Here is a 21,329-nt window from a genome sequence, read left to right as displayed (position 1 = left end):
GTTTGTGGAACGTCGATGACCAGGGATGGGAATAACTCCAGTCAAAGCTGCAGCCCACCTAGGTCTTGGAAAGTGCCCTGGGTGCTGCTCAAAGGAAGCCCAGCCCCCTCCCAGAGGACACTGGGGACAAGGAGAAGCACAACAGACCTCAGGTCATGAGACCAATGGGTGCCTTTCTCCAGAACTCCTTCAGGAGAGACCTCTCGCCGGGTTCCTGGAACGGGCGGAGGGTGGGGAGGACTGGGGCCTGCCAGTGAGGGGATCTGAGTCTGTGAGGGACGTTTCAGTTTTTCCTTCTTGCGTTGACATTTCTGCTCCCCATCCCGTATCTTCAGTAACATCGTACTGAAGAAGGGACGTGTCATGACGATAAAGCCCCGACTCTTGAGGCCAATCTGCTGGGGTTTAAATCCCGACTGTGTGTGGGGCACCTGGGTGGCTCAGTCGGTTGAGCGTCTGACTTCGGCTCAGGTCACGATCTCACAGTTCGTGAGTTCAAGCTCCGTGTGGGGCTCTGTGCTGGCGGCTCGGAGCCTGGACCCTGCTTCAGATTCTGTCTCCCTTTCTCTCTGCCTCTCCCCTGCTCACACTCTCAATCTTTCAAATTTAAAAAAAAAAAAAGGAAAAAAAAATAGGATATAAGCTCCCTGAGGGCAGGGCACACATGCTCCCGGCTGAACAGGCCCGAAAGGGCAGAGGCAGGAGTCAGGGAGGGCACAGTCCTCCATGAACTTCGGGTCTGGTAGGCAAGACAAACGTACAGAGCTGGGGGTGCTTGGAGCCCAGGAAATGTCTTACACAAGGCAGCAAGGGCTTCCTGGAGGAAGTGGTATCTGACCTGGGCCTTACAAGGCCGGGCCCAGTGTGCTCAGTCCTCCTGACCGCTCACCTCGGTTGGTGACAACGAAGATGACGTACTCGCTGAAGGCCTCGGGGCGAGTCAGAGCCATCTCAGCACAGATTTCTTCCACCACGTCCAGGGCCACCTGCAGGGAGGAAGGTGAGGCTGTGCCAGCCAAGCTGATCTCTGTCATCCTAGTCCACCCAGGCCCCGGGAGCCCAGGCACAGAGTTCCTCAGGCCCTCTGCAGGGACACAAAGGATCCTCTGAGGACTGCCAATCAGCCTCATGCAGGGAAGGAGCACCGTTTTTGGAGTCTGAGAGACTCAGGGTTCAAATTCTGCCTCTGCAGTACGACTCTGAGCCAGGTCCACCCCAGAGGCTGAGGTGCCCCGACCCCTCCAGCACCTGCCTGCCAGAAACGTTCCCTCACTTACGGTGCATGTTTTAATTTTGAGGTGGCGTTCAAGGCCTCCGGGGAGAAGAAAGAGCTGCCTCTTGGAACTGCGGCCCGCCTGGGACAAAGAGAAGGGAGGAGATGAGAGAGGCTAGGACTTGGGATCTGGGCCAGCAATTGTCCCCTGCCATGTTAGTCCCTGAGCCACGGGGCTCTGGACAGGCTTGTGCAGGAACACTTGTGCACCTGGACCTGATAGGGCCTGACGGCACATCTCTGAGCAGTGAGTGCACACGGGGTCTCTGGACAGGGCTCATGTCTCACACTCATCCTGACGTGCCCCCACCCCCCACCCCCCACTCCATGCTCACCAGCATGGCCCGAAGCTCCATGCTGCTGGGGAGCTCCACGCGGCCACCGAAGCGCAAGGTTTTCTGCACGTTCTGCTCACAGGCCTTGGCAATCCCTACAGAAACAGGGAGTCAAGGCCTTGCCCGGGGTAGGCAGCGGGGCAAAGAGGCTCTTCTGGCCACCAGCCATGAGCCCACTGGCTTCTCTCCACAGCCTATGGGGCATTTACTCTCCTGTTTGGTAGCCGAGGAAGCAGCTCAGGGAGGGACGGTGATTTGCCCAAGGTTGAGAGCTGGAGTGTAAGAGCTGCATTCGAACCCACAGCTCACGTGGTTAAAGCCTTTTGGCTAGCCCACAGTCCCCTTGGCTGCCTAGGAGCCTTGGAAATAGCCGTCACCTGCAGCTGTTGACTGGGGGGGTATGTCCCCAACAGGCTGCGTGGCTATGGTAATGTGGTTGTGCCCCTGCCAGCTGAGACCCCCTTGCCAACTGCCCTCCCTCACTCAGAGTCCAGGGCAGAAGATTCCACCAAGTTTCTCTGTATTAAATGTGCCCTCACCCTGCTCTGGGGAGGTCGAGGCAAGAGTTCTAGGGCACGTTCTGCTGTCTTCATGGGTCTGGGAGCCCTGCCTCATGGAGCTGGGTCTATTCATCTTAGACTCTGGGAATGTTAACCAAATCGAAGAGGATGATTCATGGAGCGCCTGGGTGGCTCTTTCAGTTAAGTGTCCGACTCTTGGTTTTGGCTCAGGTCGTGATCTCATGGGATTCATGGGATCGAGCTACACATAGGGCTCTGTGCTGACAGCACGGAGACCGTTTAGGATTCTTTCTCTCTTTCTCTCTCTCTCTGTGCCCCTCCCTTGCTTGTGTGCACGCTCTCAAAATAAGTAAACTGAAAAAAAAAAAAAACCAAAAGAGAGAAGGATTCAGAGGCAGACAAATTGAGGCTTCCTATCTTCTTCCTGACTGCCATGAGGACCACAGAGCCCTAAACGTTTTTAAGGGGAAATCCAGGGGTTGCTTCGGAAACAAGGGTGGGGGTAAGGCCGAGGACCGGCCCCTTCCCTCCATACTTTTAGAGTAGAGAGGCTGAGACCCTGCCACCGGCTGGGCCTCACCCCTGCCCAGACCCACCCAAGACCCTTGTTGATTTGCAGTGGCCAGAGAAGCAGGGCCTCGCCCCATACTCCAGGCCCTGCCGCCTCCTTCCTTCTCCCACATGCCACACATGCCCACCTCTAGGCCTTTGCTCCTGCCACTCAGTCCACCTAGAAATCCCTTCCATGTGCTCACTACCCAGGGCCACACCTCCTCCAGGAAGTCTTCCCTGACATGCCACTCTCTGCGTTAGATCGGATAACCCATCACATCAGCCCCTGCGGGACCCCTGCAAGTGTTTGGGGACAGAATTAATACGAGTAAACATGTGCATGTGAGGGACCAAGCCCTCTGCGTTTCCGCCCGCGGCTGGCTTCCCAGCCAATCCCCACGAAGACAGGCCCCTCACCCTGGAAGGGCAGGCCCGGAGTCCGGCTCACATCTTGGAGGAAGCGAACAAGGTGTGGCTGGAGGACCTCGGAGCAGCTGTGGTAGGCAGCCACGATATACAGCAGCCTCCAGCCTCGCTGGCAGCTGTCCCTGCAGGAACACACACACAGGGACACACTGCGGGTGGCCACAGCCCTGGAGGGCCATGCCAGGAGTCTCCAGGACTGGGCTGGAGTTCTTTGGCTCTCGGGCAGCTCCTGTCTTGTGAGGATGCTCCTCCTTGGCCAGTGACAGGAGGGCGGGTGGGCCCCAAAGCCACGCAGGAGGTACGATCTGCTCGGGAAGCCAGGGTGGGAGACAGGGAAAGTAGGAGATGAGGCACGTCGGACATGCACGCACGCATGCACACACACACACACACACGCGCGCACACACACACCCCACAAGGATTCCCCGGTAGAATCCCTCTGTGGAGGCTCCTGGGTGAAGGTCCTTGAAGGAGGGCAAGGGGGTGCCTGCTGGGACCGTGAGGAGGAGTGGTAGGGTCTGGTCCAGGTCTGGCCATTTAAGGGTTCGGTCTTCCTTTGGATATGGTGATTGGTTTGGGGACAAATATTTGGCCCAGTACCAGCCAATCAAATCTCTGTATCCTCCAGCCATTGTGGCTGACTCAGGAATGGCCACGGGACCAAGTAAGCCAATAAGATTGGATTGGGTCATTTTTGCTGCAAATATTGGGTCAATCTTGCTTTCCCTAGGATTACTGAGCTGGAAAATGCGTCTCCAGAGCTGGTATCTTACCAGCATATTGGAGATAGTACTTAAGAACGCTATCAACACAGAGAGAAGCAGATCCGGAATATAGAGAAAGACTGCTTCCTAATGACCCTTGGATCCAGCTATGCCTGAACCCACGTTTGGACTTTTTAGTCACCTGAACTCTTTTGCTTAAACCAGCTTGAACTGGGCTTCTGTCGCGTGCAACCAGGAACCTGGACATACACATTACTCCTGCCATTTTACAAAGGAGGAAACTGAAGCTCAGAGGACAACGGCTTCTCAGAGGACGACGGGTCTTGTCCCAGACCCGGCAATTCGAAGTACGTGTACTCTGCCTACTGAGTGAAGGAGAGAATGAGGGGGGAGAATCAGGAGGGAAGGCCTGGGCAGGTGAGAGGCTGAACTGGCCCCTCCTAGAGCAAGGACACAGAGTGGGGACAAGAGGGCAGAGGTAAAGGCCCAGCTCACTCACTGCTTGGTGCTGGTGTTGTCTGTGATCTGCTTCACAACCTGGCAGTAACACTCGTCCCGCATGACTTCATGGTCCCCACACAGCTGAAGGAGGGCAGGCCAGGTCACATGCCGAGGCCATGCCGGGGCCCACACCACACACATCAGGCACACGAGAACAGGGTGAGCTCCTGGAGAGAAGCCTGGGGTCCCTTCCCCAGCCCCCACCCCACCTGCAGGATGTACTCCTCTCTGGGCTTCCCACCCCCGTGTCCTGAAACTTTGGTTGACAGATGGGGAAACTGAGCCACACAGCAGGAAAGGAAGCATCTGACAAAATCGGCTGGACTGACCTTCAGGAGGGTGTAAAGCACGTCCAGTTCGCTCTGGCCCTTCAGCGGGGCATCGCCCATGAACCTCATCACAGCTGTAGGAAAGACCTGTCCCACTCAGGCCACCAGACACCCAGCTGCCCACTCACCCCAGGGCATCCCAAGGTTGGGTCTGTCCCTGGGAGGCCATGGCCAAAGGCAGCTGGGAGGCTCCTCTTCCCTTAAAGGGTCCCCAGGTCTGAGTTGAGGAGAGGGGAAGACTCTGAGGGCCACAGAAGTGGGATGAGCAGGGTCACACAGTGCTGGATCCCCCCTGACCCAAGGCCCTGGCCACAGTCCCAACCCCACACCTAGGAACATGTCGGTGGCCATCTTGTTGAGGCTGCTGTCGCTGAGCTCGATGAGAGATTCCTGGAGTGGGGTCTGTGGGGGGAGGGAGGGTCCGTGTCATGATGGCGGACGGACAAGTCAGAAAGAGGAGGGCCACACGAGACAGGAGAGTCCCCCTCACAAAAAAGGAGACAGGCTTGACAGTGGGAGGGATGCTGCTCCTGGGAGGAATCCAGGCCCTTAGGCTGCTGAGGGCTGGGAGGGGTCCCACTGAGGACAAGACTGTTTGCCCGAGGGGCCTGGGAGGGGGCTCTGGCATCATCATTTTACAGATGGGGAAACAGGCCTGGGGCTGGACACCTTGGTGAAGCAAAGCATGTCTTCCAAGGTTCTAGACTCCCGACCCTCCTTGGATTTCAGCCTGAGGCCATCCCTGCAACAGGAAACAGGTGCTACTGACAAGTCTTGTCTCCGAGCCTTTGGCTACATCCTTTTCCCACACAGAATGTTCTTGACCCAATGTCAGTCAACCAGGCACGAAGGCTCCCATGGCTCCCAGAAGCGGAGGCCGCAGGCAGACCTCACATCGGGGTGGTTTCTCATCCCCCTGCCAGAAGTGGGGTCTCCCCACCTTGGATGGCTGGGAGAAGCCCCAGAAAGACCCTCCCCTCCTCAGAGTGAGGATAAGGGGTGGGGCCACCACTCACTGGGGTCTCCTCTGAGGGTCTCGGAAATACTTCTGGGCAAACTCAAGCATCGTGTACGGTGGGAGAGTCAGGCCGTCCTCCGCACGGTCAGGGGAGCCAGCCCTGACTGGGGGACCCTGCGGGAGGGCCAGAGCTAAGAGGGCCTGCCCTGCCACACCCGGTCACACCTGGCCACACTCAAGGATGACTCTGGCCAGACCCTCTCAGGCTGCCCCCCACCCCACCTGATCTGGCCCCACCGCCATTCACTTGTCCTGGCACCCTCTGCCTGGTCACACCTACCACATGTCCAGCTGACCCCCTGACCCCCCAGCCCTGCCACATCTGCCCCCACCCCCACCATACACATCCCATCCTGGGGTTGGCCTCCCCAGCTGCTTAGTCCTAGCTGACCCTGCCCCTCACTTCTTAGTTTTACCTCACTCCGCCCCTCACTGGTTCCATTCCACAAGGCTGACCCTGCCCCATTCGGCTGGCCCCACCCCCTCCCAGGTCGACCACCTGCTGGCCCCCAGGCTGGTGCTGCCCCACGGGCCTCATCACAACCCTTCTGCTGACCCCCACCATCCTTACCCCATTTGGCCACACCTCCAACCCCCTCTGGTGGGATGCCATGGGTCACACATCTGGCTAACCCTACCAAGTTCACCCTGTCCCGGCCAGGACGACCTTGCTCCTGTCCACCTCCACAGTCGGGCTGACCACCACCCACCCACCTCCGCTGTCTCAGCCCCATCACCTGGCCCTGCCGGTCTCACCTCCCTCCTGCGGCCCACCTCCCGTGCGGCAGCCGTGGAGGCCACCGCAGCGGCCACCGCAGCAGCACGGCCCCGGCCAGGCTCGGCTGGCAACTGCAGGAAGTCAGGTGCGGCCGCAGGCTGCACCAGCTCAGAAGGGAAGCGGCCCACACGCCCGTGGATGGTCCCAAACCTCCAGCCTGGCGGGGGGGGGGGGGGGGGGAGGTAAAGGGTCTGAGACAAACAGGAGGGTCTCGTCTTGGGACTCAGGGGACCCTCTAGGTATACTCGAGCACCTTCTTGACCCTGCCTCAGTGCTCTGTGAGGGAGGCATGTCACGGAGCCTATCTGTAGACGAGGAAACAGGGGAAGGGAAGACATTCCCTCAGCGGGAGATGGAGCAGAAAACACGATGCTTGTAGACTCCCAGGCAGAGAGAGAGAGAGACCCGGGCCACATGCGTGGGAACACGAATACCCATGGAGACCCCACATCCAGATATGGAGGCAGAGAGCTGGGCTAGGTGGCCACCAGGAGGACCTGGCTGGCCAGAGCAGGCACCCGAGGAGACCTGGCCGGGCCAGACCCCCCTGGGGCACCGAGAAACCCCCACGGAGCATCTGCGGTGTGAGTGCATGAAACCGGGGCAGACTGTTTAGCTTTTCCAGGTTTGGGAGCATTGGAGACCAGACCGGGGGGATCGGGGATATCCACCAAAGTCAGGGCCTCTGCGCCGCAGCTCCTCCAAGTACACGACCTTCTTGCGGACCACGCATCCGGCACTGTAGCCTGGGGGTGAAGTCTACATCAGCACCTGGAGGGAGGCCCCCTTGCCCAGCCTCCCCCTCCCGTAGCCGCTCCGTCCCACGGCCCTGACCCATTCGAGGTGGCTCCAGGGGCTGCAGATGAATGATGTCGCCCTTGTGGAAGGCCAGCAGGGCCGGGTCCTCGGGCAGGAAGTTCCTCACCGCGACCACGTAGTCTGAGTCCTGCATCAGCCAGGGGCAGGGTGAGGGGCTGCAGTCCCATCCCCCTCCTCCCAGAAGCCTGGGGCCGCTCCCCTGCTCCTCTCCTCCATAGGTATTCCTTCCTGATTCATCAGGGAAGGGAACATTCCCCAGGTGAGAGAGGAAAGGGCGTTGTACAAGTAGAAGGGGGGCCGTGTAAACCACTGGAGACCTGAATCAGATGAACCCAGGCCCCAGAGTCCATGCACAGGGCTTACCCATTCCATCCCCCACCTGATGGTGAGGCCCCTGGCCCCACCTTCCCCACTGGGGCCAGGGGCCCAGCACCTGAGGAGGGGGGCATCTGTAGGGCGATCCTGACCTTCTTCAGCTCCAGGATGAAGTCATCCACCAGGGTCTTGACCTGGTGGGCTCGGGCTGAGAAGAGGATGACCTTCTCGCTGGCCAAGTTGAACTCCAGCATGTTCTGGGAGGGGATGGTCACAAACAGGATATCCGCAAAGCTGGAGAACGGGAAAGTGGCATGGAGGCAGGGCTCCCTGGCCAGAGGTGCCCTCCTCCCCACCCATCCTTCTCATTCTGCCCTGTACCATTCCCAAAGCCCAGCCCCGCCTCAGCCCCCCTGCCCCTGCCACCGGGGGACCTGAGAACTTGCCCAGCGTCCCCTCCCCATCCTGCCTATGGCTCCAGCTCACTTCTCATCACCCTTTGAACTGACACTCCAGCCCTCACTACCCTTTGCCTTTCTTTTTTTTGTTTTGCCTCTTGATCCAACCCCCCTGGTTTTGCCCACACACGTATCTCTTTCACCCACTGACCAAATTCTCTGCATCTTTCACGCGACCGATGAATAAGGCTCTACTCCTGTCCTTGTGTGACAGAGAACAAAAGGGGCTGCTGGCAGGGGAGGGGGCCCAAGGACTCAGTGAGGTCTTATGTCAGAACACCCTTCCCTTCCCGGCTGCACTAAAATTTGGCTGTTCACCACACAGACACCGTTCGCTGCACACTGAGCTCTGTGAGGGCAGGGCTGAGGTGTGGTCTGAAAGGCAGGAGAGGGTAGTAATGGGCTCCTAGCTCATCCGCTTCCTGGCTGACCTGAGAGCAACTTTTCTCACTGAGCCTCGGTTTCCCCATCTCTAAAATGGGCTTGCTTATAGGGCTTGGCACAGAGCCTGGCACATCACAGGCACTCGGTAACTGGCTGGGAAAGAGTCAGTGAGGAAATGCTAATGCCAGTCCGCTAACCCCGTCTCCAGCTGACCCCATTCTCGCCTGCCTGCCTCCCGGTCACCTGTACGTGCGCAGAACCTGCAGCTGCCCACCAGCCTCCCGGCTGCCCTTGACCATCCGCAGGAGTTTGATGCCCGTGTGGGACACAGCTAGGATCTGCACGCCAGTGCCCACGCTGCCCTGGGGTGGGGATAAGGGACATGTGAGAGTCTCCTAGCCTCATCCCTGAAGCCTCTGGGTGAGCAGGGGCTGGCAGGGGGCTCGCACCGTGGCTGGGAAGAGGCGGGAGAAGTAGACCTCCCAGCTGTCGCGTGCGGTGCTGACCACGGCCCGCTTCACACTCTCTGTTGCCAGCGGCCGCTGCGTGTCCAGCTGGTTCTGGGCTGAGGGATGCCAGGTCAGGTCAGGGATGGGTCTCTCCCCTCCCCCGCCAGCCCACATTGCAGGGAGGGAGGCTGACACCCAGAAAGAACGTATTGGAAAAGTGTGTCCTCACTGTCTACACTGGGAAACTAAGATCCAGGGACAGACAGGATGACTAGGGCCACACGCTGTGTTAGGCAAAACTGAACTCAGAGTGGCAGCCTGGCCATGGAAGAGGCCAGGGGTGTCTGGGAGGCAAATGGGGCTGGGTCCTTCCTCTGGAAAGGGCCGGCTTGGCTTTGGCTGGCTGTGCCAGCAACGTCCCTTCCCTCCCCCTGTGGTACCAAACAGGGCCTTCATCTTGAGCCTCTCGTCCTCGGAGATGCGCACGCAGGCCTCGGACAGCGTGTCGTGGACGATCTGTGGGAAGGGGCCACAACGCAGGGAGCTCGTGGGACCCCCACCCCCACCCCAGCTGGGAACTCAGGCTGGACGGTTCCAGGGTGAGTGGGAATGTAGAGGGTCCTATTGGTAGAGCAGTGGGGTCATCTGTGTGAATCAGATCTCGTTTACTAAGGACCCTCCCCTTTCTCCTCTTTTCCACAACCAGTGCTGCCCTTCCTAGGCCTCAGTCTCCTCATCCACGTGGTAGGGCTCGGATTTGACTTCTGAGTCCCATCTAACGCAGACAATCCGTGTGTCTGGTTAAATCGAACCGTGGGCTTGCTGACCTTGTCCATGAGGGTGGGAAATTCACTAGAACAACCTCCCATCCTCACTGTGGTCAAGGACCCCAAATCTAAGAGTACAAAAGTGAAATCGGCAGACGGCTAGTCTATGTACCCATTGTCCTGATGAGTACACCGAGCCAGAAAGGGAAGAGAAGTCCTCACCTGCCGGAACAAGAGGTCCAGCTGCACAGGGTGGCTGTAGCTGTCCTTGGGGTAAAACACCTGCGGGATCGGGGCTCCCGTGAGGCCCTCTGGATAGTCCCCTCACTGTGCCTCACACTCGGCCCCACCCCCAGCCAGATACGGCTGGCTCCATACCACCAGGGCCCCTGGCTCTGACTCTGCCCTCTGGCTCAGACCAGGCTCCTGTGCCCCCACTCCCGCCCCTCCTCCCCGCTCTCTGCTAGGGAGGGGGCCCTGCCCCCATCAGCCCCTGCTTTGGCTCCACCCTGGCCGGGTACCTCTTTGCGCAAGAAGATCCGCCAGGGGGCATCCTGGTAGCCGTAGTAGTTGGGGTTGACTAGGCGGTGCAGACGCGTCTGCAGGGGTTCCTCGGGGGGCTCCAGGGACCGCGAAGGCGCCACTGGGGAGCACAGTGAGTGGGACAGGCATGAGTGAGAGAGGCAGGGCTGATGAGGAAGGGGACAAAGGGGCGAACCCTTGACGGGGAAGGGGCGGGGGCTGGGTGCTCTCCCACACCCCAGGCTGCACACATACCAATCCTGAGGGCACACCTGTACAATCCTACCACTCAACCCTGGCTCAGTCCTTCATTTGACACATACATGCAACACCCTCGTATATGCAGCAGGTCTGTGCTAAAGGCTGGGGGTACCACGGTGAACGTTATAGACAAAGAGCCCGCCCTTGTGTTTAAAGTCTCGTGATAGGTGTAGGTGGAACAGACAATTAAGAAACAACAAAGCTCTCAATTCTAGGAGCTGGGCTGGAAATAAATGTGGGCTACCTGGGAAAGAGTCTAGGGGCTGGTCTGTGAGGACCCTTTGGTCTCGGTGATCTGGCGTACCTCTCTGAGAAGACACTGAGCCAAGACTGGAACGATGAGGAGGCATGCAACGATCTTTTGAGGAAGAGCATTCTAAGCAGAGCAAGTGCAAAGGCCCTGAGGTAGGAGTGGGCTTGCTGTGTTCCAGGAACTGTGTGTGCCAAGGGGATAGTGGGAAGGGATGAGGTTGGGAAGGTGGGCAGATCATGCAGGGTCTCATAGGCCATAGTGAGGAGTCTGGAGTTCATCCTTAGAGTCACGGGAGAATTTCTGGCACGGACATGATGCGAGCTGATTTACATCCGTTAAGATTCACTGTAGTTACCATAGGCAGAGAACGTAAAGATTAGGGTTCCAATGGTGATGCTAGGAGGGCTGGTTTAGACACTTGATCTGACACTTTTGAACTGTGTGATCATGGTCAAGTCACTAACCTCCCTGCGTCTGTTTTCCATCTGTAACATATAGACAAAAATAGTACTTCCTTGAAAGATTTTAGTGAGGATTCAGTGAGGCCAGAGTGGACCTGGCCTGAAGTCAGTGTTATTTAAGTGCTGGCATGCTTACACAAGTGTCCACCTGGTACTTCCACGTGGGCTCGGGGACACAGACACACGCACGCCACTGACATGTAGCCCAGGACTCACCTGTGCTCACACAGGCTTCCTCATACACTCAGACGGCAGCCTTTTTGCCCCTCCTCCCCTCCTGGCCCCTCACCTGGAGTGGGTCCTATGGATGGCCGTGGTGTGCTGGTCACTGGCTTCACCAAGGCCACGGCCTCTCTAGGCACCTGTCCCCACCACAAAGAGAGCGCTCAGGGGGCAACAGGTCTTAGCTCGTGGGGGCAGCTGGTTGCTGAAGCTCTCCAAGGCCCCGCTTTGTCTTTTGCTCTGCTTGGGCCCAGCCAGAAACCGCCCCTCACCTGGCTGCCAGAGGCTGCCGCCGGGTGGCCCATCTGCCCCTTGAGGATCATCAGCGCCTCCTCGTGGGGGTCTGGCCGCTTCACGAACACCTTTCCGCCATCCTTCCTGGTGGATTGGACATGAGTTTCTTCTTCCCAGCCACAAATTCCTATGACAGGGAACTTCTTCCTCCACCCCCCTCCCCCTCCCCCCATCATTACACATGAGAACCCAGAGAGGATCAGAGACTGGCCTGAGATCACACAGCACAACCTAGAGAGCAGCAGTCTGGGCCTTCCCCTCTGCCTAAAGGGCTCATCTAGATCATAAACAAACTCACTCCCTAAAGGTTGCTGCTAACTGGGTAGATGGCCACACTGCTAATGGGCACTCAGGCACGGTGAGGAGGCCACTCGTCCAGAGGGCTGGAGGGCTGGGGTCGGGGCACAGCTGACCTGAGGGCCTCGGGCCGGCCTCCCCGGGGAGGATGCTGGTACTGCCTCACGATGTTCTTGATCTGCTGTGTGGGCTGCGGGAAGTGCTCCGAGTTGAGTGTTGAATACCGGACCAGCTCCGGGCAGGGCGAAGCTGTGGGCAAGGGGCGGGGACAGGATAAGGCCACAAGGAGCACAACCACACCCCCAGTCCTGTCCTGGGAAGCTCCCACTGCTGGGATAGGACACTCACAGGTTTCTGGACAAGCCCGGTCCTGAGCTAGAATGGGGGCAGCCACGGGCTTGGTGGGGGCTCTTGGGGCCTTGGCCAGAGGGGCCGGGGCCAAGGGCTTTGGAGTGGAGCGCAGGAGCACGGGTTTGGCTGGGGGTCCCGTGCCTACAAACTTCGGCCATGCCTCTGGCGCTAGGGGTTTCTGCAGAGAACAGGGAAGAAGGTGCGCTTCCTGGGACACATCAGCCCGTTCTCAGGGGCCCCGTGCTTGCCCAGGATGGGCTCAGAGAGGCACCATGATGCCCTGGAGCAGCGCAGTGCTCACCTGGGCAAGCCGGGCTCACCTCTGGGAGCAAGGGCCTTGGGGCGGGACTCAGGGGCTGCTGCTGGAGTGCCATGGCCTGCAGGGTCATCTCCCGGGCCTGGGAAGAGGTGATGGTGGTGACCAGGCGGGCCCGTGCTCAGGGCACCTCCCGCAGCCCAGCCGGCACTCACCAGTAGCACGGCCTGCTTGTGGATGAAGGCCTGCTGCAGAGCCAGCGTGGAGGCATCCAGGCCTGGGACTGGGGGAGTCAAGTCGGAGGGCGTAGATCCCAAGGGGTGAGAGATGGAGGGAAGTGGAATTCCCTATCTAACCCCCACCCTGCCGTTGACTCGCCCCCACCACACTCATGGCTGCCCCCATTCTCGCCTGTGAAGGAGCCCCGAGAACCAGCGGTGGGGGGGGGGGGCTCCTCTTTGCCCAACCCTGGAACCACCCTGGCGGTAGGCACGGTGGAGGCATCCAGGCCTGGGACTGGGGGAGGCAAGTCGGAGGGCGTAGATCCCAAGGGGTGAGAGATGGAGGGAAGTGGAATTCCCTATCTAACCCCCACCCTGCCGTTGACTCGCCCCCACCACACTCATGGCTGCCCCCATTCTCGCCTGTGAAGGAGCCCCGAGAACCAGCGGTGGGGGGGGGGGGGGCTCCTCTTTGCCCAACCCTGGAACCACCCTGGCGGTAGGCACTGACTTGGCTTTGGCTTTGGCTTTGGCTCTGGGGGTCTCCTGGGGGGGTCTTCAGTGCTGCTGCTGCCACTTTCGCCAGGCCGGCCTCCCCCTTTCATGCGGTAGGCAATGGCTGTTGGCTTCTCCAGGTCCTGGGGACAGCAGATGGCTCAAGTGTCTGCCGCCATACTCCCGAGGTTCCAAGGCAACGGGCACCTGACACCGGCCACCTCCTCTGTCCCGGGGGCCTCCCGCCAGCCCAGTGTCTGCTCCATGCCCAGCCTCTGCCCCTGCAGCATCCCAGGCAGTACCCCCACAGCCTTGCAAACCCCCAACCCATTCTGCCCTCCACGGAGGAGTAAACAGGTTCAAAGAGGAGCTGTACCCTGCTCAGGGCCACATATCATGCCACGCAGGGGCTCCTGGGAGTTCCCAGAATGAGTAAGGGTGCCTGAGGGGGCTGGCTCTCACCAGAGGAGGGGGCTGAACCTTCAGCCGTGGGTCCCTCTGGGGTCCCAGCCAGGAGCCTCCCTAGCCATGAGGACACCCTCCTCTGGCCCCCAGGAGACCCAGATGAGACAAACCACTCCCAGGCCCTGGCTGGGACAGGCTCCTGTGTCACCCTGCGGGTGTGTGGGTCCCAGCTGTCTGCAAACATCCCATCCCAAGCCTACCGCATCCCCGTAGGACAGCACGGGGTCGAAGAGGCTGTCCAGGTAGCAGTCCAGTGCCTTGTGGGGCACAGAGGGTTCTCCAAGGCTGTCTGAGTCTGGTGTGTGAGGGAGACAGAAAAGTCAAGTTATTTTCTCCTGCTGATCACCCTGTACACTCCCCAGGATCCCTCCCCACCAGAGACAGTGGCCACTGCTGGCTGACCTTGGTGGGTCGCTGTCCCTCTCCGGGCCCCAGTCTCCCCATTTGTACGGTCCTCATTGTGGCTGCCGTACCCATCGGAGTCAGCCACTTTGGGCACATGTCCCTGGGGCTCCGGTCTGGTGGGAGTGTCCGAGTCTGAGTCCCAGCTGTTCCCAAACACCCTGTAGGGAAGGGGGGACAAGGAGCAGCTGACCTCCCGCGAGATCATGGCCCTCCCAGAATCACCACCGCCCCCCCCCCCCACCATGTTCTCCTCTGGGCCCTGGAAACGGCTGACTCTCCTCCTTTAAAAATGGGGTGCCTGGCTGGCTCAGGCAGTAGAGCATCTCACTCTAGGGCTCAGGGTTGTGAGTTTGAGCCCCACATTGGGTGCAGAGATTCCTTAAAGCCTAGGTTTAGAACTCAGCTCCTAGCCAGCAGTTGGGAGGGGAGCACTGCGCTGGGAGAGGCCATCTGCACGAAGGGTTCAGGTAGCCACCTACGCTCTGGGGCCGCCCCTGCCGGCCACGGGCCCTTCTGCACCCACAATGAAGTAAGACTTCTGTCTCGGGAAATCCCTGAGCAGCTCTAGATCCGCCACCAGGTCCAGCACGTAGTCATGGCCTGCCAGCTCTGCCCACTGGACCCCATTCTTCATGGCCACTGTCCAGCCACGCCAGCCATCTGTCAGCCCCCTGGTGACAGCACATGGAGGGACAGAAATGAGGCACGCAGCCAACAGGTACTGCCTAGGAAAACCCTGGGACATAAGCCAGACCCCAAGCATGACCACAGCGGACCCCACGGGGGATCTGGTGTTCTGCCCCTCCCCTCCCTCCTTCCCAGGTTCACAAGCATGTTCCAGGTGGGGCATTCCAGGTGCCGACCTGTGCCTCAGAATGTCTCCAGCCACTTCTTCCCCTGTGCTCCAGGAGTGCACCGGGCAGGAGAACTGGTCACCTGGGGGAGCAGCAGGTGCTGGGCTCAGCCAGGATGCATCTGAGGTCCAGGCCTACTGCTTCCCCACCTGCACCCTGCTCTTAGGCCTCCCCACGCTTGTCCTGGACCCTGGATCCACATCCTCGAAGCCCCAGCTCCCTTCCCCCATTCTAGGTCCAGCCCCCACACCCACATGCTGACCTCTTTCCAGAGCCACACCCAGAGGGCTCCTCCCCACTCCAGAACATCCCACGGCTTCTACTGGGGCCCGTGGACTCCAGGTGCCCCTTTGTGCAGGATAGAGTGAGAAGGGAAGGCAGCACAAGGTGTGGAGAGGACAGCTCACCGTTGAAGCAGCCCACATCCAACGCCATGTTGGCCTTCTCCTGGGTTGCTATCCACTCGAGCTGGGTCGGGGGAAAGGTGCGGGCTGCCCCAGAACCCTGCTGTTGGGCCCGGCCCATGGCCTGCATGAGGCGGTGTTGACACACAGCCTGGAAGCCATTCCGCCCGTAATCAGACACAAACCTGATGGGTAAGAGTTGGAACCAGGATGAAGAGGGATCTGTGGCTAGGCCAGGATAGACAGGGATTCTAAGTCTAGTCTGACGGAGGCCCAGGCTAGTCCAGAGCTCTAAGGTGAAGCTGAGAAGGCCCCAGCTCTGAGGCTAGATCAGAAGGGTCCCGGGCTATGGTCCAGAGCTCTGGGATGATACTGAAAGGGTCCCAGGACAGCCCTGAGGTCCAGGACTAGGCTGAAAGGGCCTCTGGTCAGTCTCAGAGTTCTGGGGCTAGACTAAAAAAGATCTCAGGCTATCCCAGAGTTCTAGGACTAAGCTGAAAGGGTCCCAGGCTAACCAGAAGTATCTTAAGCCGGCACAGAGATCCAAAAGATAGGCCAAAGAGGTTCCAGAAAGGCCCACCAAAACTTGTTGGAGCAAAATGTCATTGACAGGCTGGGGGGCTACAGCAGGGTATGGGCAAGAACTTGGACTCTGGAAGCCTCTGCCTTCCATTCCTTCACCAAGCATCCCTGTGCGGTCATCTGCCCTCTCTGAGCCTGCCTCCAAGTTCCCACCTATGCAGGAGATGACCGTGAGGGTTCAGCTTGGCCCAGGACCAACAAGCCTGATCCTTGCCAGGGCAGGTGATCCACATACCTGGCTTCCTGTCCCCCTTCCTGCTGCTGTCGGGCCTGGCCAGGAGCAGCAGGGAGTAGGCCCAGAGTGGCCGAAAGAAGGAACCTAGAACTGTGCCCACAGGAAGCCCCGCACAGCAAGGCAGTGGTCCCAACCTGGCAGCAAGACTGACCAAGTGAGCTGCCCACCTACTGCACACAGCCCAGGTGAAGCTCTGCACGCTCTTAGGCTCACCATTCCTAATTTACAGGCGAGGAAAGAGACTCGGAGAAGGGCAGGGAGTTGCCCCAGGACACACAGCAGATAGGTGTCAGAGCTAGGGTTTACACCCAGGGCCTGCCTGAGCTCTTTCTCTTGCAAATCATCCTTCTCACCCAACAGGGTGACATCATCATCATCATCATCATCATCATCATCATCGGTCTCATCATCATTATCAATACCATCAGGATGCTGACAATAACCTCGCTCACATAGCAATTACAACGCTTTATAGGTTGAGTTGGGATTTGAACCCAGACTCTCTCGAGTCCAGACACGCTCTACTCCCATGACATGAGATCAGTGCCTTTTTCCCAAACTCCCCACACCCCGGCCTTGCCACCCTCTGAGCTCTGCAAATCCTTTATCCAGTTTTACCTGAGCCCTACTCTCCATAGTGAAGACCTGCCCTTCTTTCTTCCTCTGAGCCCGAGAGAGAAAGAGAACAGCCCCTGACCGGCCCCCCCATGCCTCAGCTTCCAAGCACAGAGACCTCACTCCTGGCCGGCCCTTTAACATCCCAGCCCAGGGTCTCATGCCAGCGTCACCGTCCCCATGCCCTGGCCCTGCCCGGTTCCACTCACTTGAGCAGGTACTTGTTGAGGCGCGATGAAGGTGCAAAGCCACTGAGGCAAGTAGCCAGTAAGAGCCAGCCCCGCTCGGCATTGTGGGTGCTGGGGTTGCGCCACACCTGGTTGGCCAGCTGTGCCAAGATCTCATCCCGAAGTTCGGGCACCGCCAGACCCTTCTGCACAATGTAGTTCCCGAAGACATTTTCCTGGGCGCCATACAGGTGGGGGTCGCCCATGAAGCGCAGGATCTGGGCCACAAACAGATTCTCCTGGGCCTCTTGGAAGGTTGTTCCTGCCAGGGCCCCACCCCCGACGGGCACCCCTCTCACGTGCTTCCCATGTGTCCCAGGAAAGCCCACGTAACGGCCCCCCGTGTTACAATATAATTGCCATATCCTATGCCAAATGACCAGGTGGTCCATCCCGACTATGAGAAAAGTCAAGATCCAAAGCATATACTGACCTTCTCACCTGTTCGTGAATCTCCCACGACAGCTGCCCATACAGCCCCAGCCCTCCCTGCATCCCTGGCCTCCAGCCAGCCCCTCACCTCCTACTCCATCCAGGCCCCGGAGAGTACTTTCTAACATTCATATCTGACCACACCACCTCCCATGGAAGCACCTTCCTTGGCTCCCTAGGGCCCTTAGAATGAGATCCCAAGTTCCAGATCTGTCAGCCAAGACCTCCTGACCCCTTCTTGCCCCTGCTCTTCTCACTCTCATCCACTGATGTGTTCTGACTACATCAAGTCCCTCTTCCCTCTGTGCCTTCTCCATTTGTCCTGGCTGGTGAATTCTGACCCCTTCCACTCTAGCTCACATGCCCCCTCTTTGATTCTGTCCAGGACTGGATTAGGGGCCCAGTCTGGACTCCCCGGCTGCCCTGTCTAATCTCTGTCCATGTTTGTAGTCACTGGTCAGGCCTACTCTACCTCCCCCCTTGGACTAGGCCTATTCTACCTCCACCCTCAGACTAGGAAGTCCTCGAGGAGAGGGCCTGATCTATTCTTGCTGTTCCTGGGAAGCTCCACAAAGGCCCTGGGGCAGCCTCTTTGCCAGGAAGATGGCTGGGAGAAGAAAGACTCCCAATCCTCAAAGCCTAGCCCAGAGTGGAGCCCAGATTTTATCTCCTGGCCCCACCCCCACCCCCGCCCCCAGAAGTCTTTCCTCCAAAGAAGAGGGCTGGGCTTAAGGGCTTGGGCTAGTGGAGCATCCAGGGGAGAGAGACAAGGGGCCTCAAGGCCCGTGAATTCAGGGGTGACCTGGGCAGACCCATACCAACTTGAAGACGCTCACGGCTTCTGCATGGCACTCTACTGGCAACCGCAGGAGGGGTGTCTTCAGGGGCACGGTCAGCATCCCGAAGGCAGGTTCCTGGGGGCACAGGGCAGGGGCGTGGGGACAGACCTGGGACTCATGGGCACATCTGGATCCACTACCTTATGCCAGGTGGGGGCACAGGAGCCTGTGAGGTAAGGGCTCCTTTCCCCAGTGTATGGATGGAGAAACTGAGGCTTGAAGAGGGGCAGACTCTGGCCCTCAGCAAGCTGGCGGTGGAGACTATCTGCGCCCCTTGGAGAGCCCCCCTTCCTGGAGAGCCAGAAGTGAGAGTAGGGATGACTGTGGCCCTACCGGTTGTTAAATTTCTGAAATATTTCCAACTGGTTGGCAAATAGCCGCTTCCTAAGCCGCCGAGGGCCCACTGCTTCTGTCCAGCGCTTCCCCGGGAGCCCCCAGACTCCTCACGATCCACAACCCAAGGGCTCATTACCCCATGCCACAGGGCACGGCCAGGAGCCGGCCCCTGGGCAAGTACAGTGTTAGCTTTAGTTGGTCAGCGCCCACTGGCCAGAGCCACTTGGGCCTATGCCAGCCATTACCTTAAAGTGGCATCGAACAAACTTGGCCATGGGGTAGTTGTTGATATCCAGGGGCAGTGTGACACGGGGCTCGGCCTGGAGCCGGGGAGTCCGCACGGGGACCACCCGGGGCACCCGGGCTGGCCTGAGGCCTGTGGAGAGAGGAGGGTATGAGGTGCCAGGCTCCTGTGCCTGCCCACGCCCACCCCCACCCCACCGTCCGGCACGGAAGTACCTGCCACGGCTTGTAAGAGTCCCGCCAACTCAGCGGGTACCTCCAGGTGCCCCACGGCCACCACCTCCCGCTTGCTCAGCTCCTGGAGGGACGGCGCCTAGTGAGGGCCAGGCCCGCCACAACTCTACCTGCAAGCCTCCCTTCTTGTCCTGGCTGCCGCCCGGCCCCCACACCCACCTCCTGCTCCCGAAGCCGCGCCTCCTCCACCCGGAGCCTCCGCTCTGCCCTCAGCTGCAGGAGAGCAGATGGTCAAGGCGGGGAACGGTGGGCAGAGGCGACGGCAGGCCTCGGGCCCGGGGGCGGCCCCAGCCGGCCCGGCACGAGGCAGCGGGCGAGAGAAGCAAAGGGGGCATCTGCCCCACCTCGCAGATGGCAGAGGGAAGGCAAAAGCGTGGCCAGAGAAACAGGAAAGGAAGGGAAAAAGAGAAAGAGGTAAGCGGCAGAGGGAGTAATGCTTTGGGGAAAGGGAAAGACCCACAGGGGGCTTTCTGGGAAGAAGCCGAGAGATGTGCGATGGAATCCTCTCTGAGCTCCACAAAACCTTCAGTAGAAGCCAGGTGGTTCTTCGGGGCCTTGGGGATTGCAATTGTCTTTCTGGTGGTTGGTTTAGATGACAATAAGCCAAGACCGGCATTAAGGTAAGAGCAAGACCATATCCAGTGCTGCTCAGGTCGACAAATTCCATCATACCCAACTGCTCAAGGCCCCACCGTGAACCCGGCACAGGCCAATTCCTTCCTGCGCAATAGCTCATTGAACCCACCCCCCTCCAAGACCCCAGGGGGTAAACGGGTAAAGTGAGGATACAGAAGGCCAAGGTCACAGCTAGTAAGTGGCAGAGTGGGGATTCGAACCCAAGACTGTCTGAGGCCAACAGTCTCCTCCTGGGTGCTAAGTGCCTCCTCCCTCTCCCTGTCACCTGGCTCCCGGGAGGAGGGTGAGGGGTGGGACTGTACCTTGAGGTAATGCCGGTGGTTCACGTATGTGTGTACCAGGGACCGGAACTTCACCAGGCTCCTCCTCATCTGCTGATACCGCTGCCTGGGGGTGGGGAGGAAAGAAGTGTCTGGGGGGGGGGGGGGTGGACGGAGGGGCAGGGGTTGGGATCACAAGGTGACGGAGATACGGAGATGCCCACACCAGCCTGGCCTGGGTATCACTGCCCACGGTCAGTGTGGCAGCCCTGTGCTACAAAGAGAAGCTGGAGCTCAGAGAGGGGCAGTGACTTAGCCAAGATCACACAGCACATTAAGTGGCAGGGCCTGGATTAACCTGTCTCCAGCATGTACATCCTACTGGGGCTCCTAGGATGCAGGGTGGGACCCCTCTTGGCTGGAAAGATTCCCGCCCATCAGTCACAAGGGCCAGGGGGTAGGTGGGCGGGACGTCCAAAAGCAGAGACCTAGAGAATCCCAACATCCTTCCCGCAGAGGCCCCGACTCTCAGCTTGCACGCCGCCAGGACAGGGGGCCTACTGCCCCAGTTCAGGTATGGCCTCTCCCAAGCCTCGCCTAGCCCTAGGCCTCCGGGGAGGCCTGCCGTGTCTGGGCTGTACCTGGCCAGGTAGCCACGGGCCCGACTTTGCAGCAGGATGATCTTGCGGCGCAGGGAGCGGAAACGCCGCCGGATGAAGAAGCCGCGGAGGCAGCTCTGCAGCGTGACGGCTGCCAGGTTCAGGACGTGCTCGCGCATGCTCTCCAGCAGCTGGTGTAGGTGTTCCTTCAGGAACAGCTGAGGAGAGGAGGCAGGCATCGAGGCACATAAGGGCCTGGGGAGCGGACTGGGGCCCCTCCCCTCCAGAAGGCGGTGGAGACAGACTAGATGGGGGCAGCCGCGCAGGCTGAGTTTGGAGAGGGAGAACAAAGAGGGACGGTGAGTTAGGCCGTGAGAGCTACCCGAGCAAAGGTCCAGAGGCAGAGTGAGCATTCCATCGACCAAACTCAACTGTGCGGCCTCCGGGCCAGGGATCTTTAGTTTGGGCATTTCTGACTCCAGAGGCTCCGGTTCTAAAACCCCTGAACGCGGGGCTTCAGGGACCGCGTGGGGGGTGGCACTCACCTTGCTGACACCGACGCGGTACATATTTGGCGTGACCGTGCACAGCCGGCTCAGCACCGACACACACACGTCCCCACTGGCTGGCAGGTTGTGTTTGAGGGCCACTAGACAGCGGTACCTGCAGGGGCGCAAACT

General features: G+C 59.5%; 1 protein-coding gene across 1 annotated transcript in view; it reads right to left on the bottom strand.

Moving 5' to 3' along the window:
• MYO15A (myosin XVA) overlaps window positions 1–21,329 on the bottom strand; it is a 51,920-nt gene that overhangs the window by 9,553 nt on the left and 21,038 nt on the right. Inside the window, exons 22-58 of the mRNA XM_053892815.1 lie at window positions 21,195–21,312; window positions 20,692–20,867; window positions 20,093–20,177; window positions 19,137–19,218; window positions 18,923–19,053; window positions 18,321–18,416; window positions 17,053–17,288; window positions 15,415–15,596; window positions 15,017–15,089; window positions 14,633–14,824; window positions 14,199–14,311; window positions 13,949–14,043; window positions 13,300–13,426; window positions 12,783–12,850; window positions 12,632–12,709; window positions 12,309–12,489; window positions 12,077–12,209; window positions 11,642–11,747; window positions 11,437–11,509; window positions 10,172–10,293; window positions 9,873–9,932; window positions 9,324–9,399; window positions 8,884–8,999; window positions 8,678–8,796; window positions 7,745–7,886; window positions 7,293–7,404; window positions 7,130–7,204; window positions 6,437–6,615; window positions 5,679–5,794; window positions 5,332–5,404; window positions 4,992–5,064; window positions 4,663–4,736; window positions 4,332–4,414; window positions 3,099–3,229; window positions 1,609–1,703; window positions 1,278–1,355; window positions 890–986 (exon numbers count right to left, since the gene is read on the bottom strand). Of these exons, the coding sequence (XP_053748790.1) occupies window positions 890–986; window positions 1,278–1,355; window positions 1,609–1,703; window positions 3,099–3,229; window positions 4,332–4,414; window positions 4,663–4,736; window positions 4,992–5,064; window positions 5,332–5,404; window positions 5,679–5,794; window positions 6,437–6,615; window positions 7,130–7,204; window positions 7,293–7,404; window positions 7,745–7,886; window positions 8,678–8,796; window positions 8,884–8,999; window positions 9,324–9,399; window positions 9,873–9,932; window positions 10,172–10,293; window positions 11,437–11,509; window positions 11,642–11,747; window positions 12,077–12,209; window positions 12,309–12,489; window positions 12,632–12,709; window positions 12,783–12,850; window positions 13,300–13,426; window positions 13,949–14,043; window positions 14,199–14,311; window positions 14,633–14,824; window positions 15,017–15,089; window positions 15,415–15,596; window positions 17,053–17,288; window positions 18,321–18,416; window positions 18,923–19,053; window positions 19,137–19,218; window positions 20,093–20,177; window positions 20,692–20,867; window positions 21,195–21,312 (4,166 nt within the window). The remainder of the gene's footprint in view (window positions 1–889; window positions 987–1,277; window positions 1,356–1,608; window positions 1,704–3,098; window positions 3,230–4,331; window positions 4,415–4,662; window positions 4,737–4,991; window positions 5,065–5,331; window positions 5,405–5,678; window positions 5,795–6,436; window positions 6,616–7,129; window positions 7,205–7,292; window positions 7,405–7,744; window positions 7,887–8,677; window positions 8,797–8,883; window positions 9,000–9,323; window positions 9,400–9,872; window positions 9,933–10,171; window positions 10,294–11,436; window positions 11,510–11,641; window positions 11,748–12,076; window positions 12,210–12,308; window positions 12,490–12,631; window positions 12,710–12,782; window positions 12,851–13,299; window positions 13,427–13,948; window positions 14,044–14,198; window positions 14,312–14,632; window positions 14,825–15,016; window positions 15,090–15,414; window positions 15,597–17,052; window positions 17,289–18,320; window positions 18,417–18,922; window positions 19,054–19,136; window positions 19,219–20,092; window positions 20,178–20,691; window positions 20,868–21,194; window positions 21,313–21,329) is intronic.

The sequence above is a fragment of the Panthera pardus genome, unplaced genomic scaffold (assembly GCF_024362965.1).
Source record: "Panthera pardus isolate Hobbes unplaced genomic scaffold, ASM2436296v1 HiC_scaffold_3, whole genome shotgun sequence".
NCBI lineage: Eukaryota > Metazoa > Chordata > Mammalia > Carnivora > Felidae > Panthera > Panthera pardus.
This window is presented reverse-complemented; position numbering and strand designations above follow the sequence as displayed.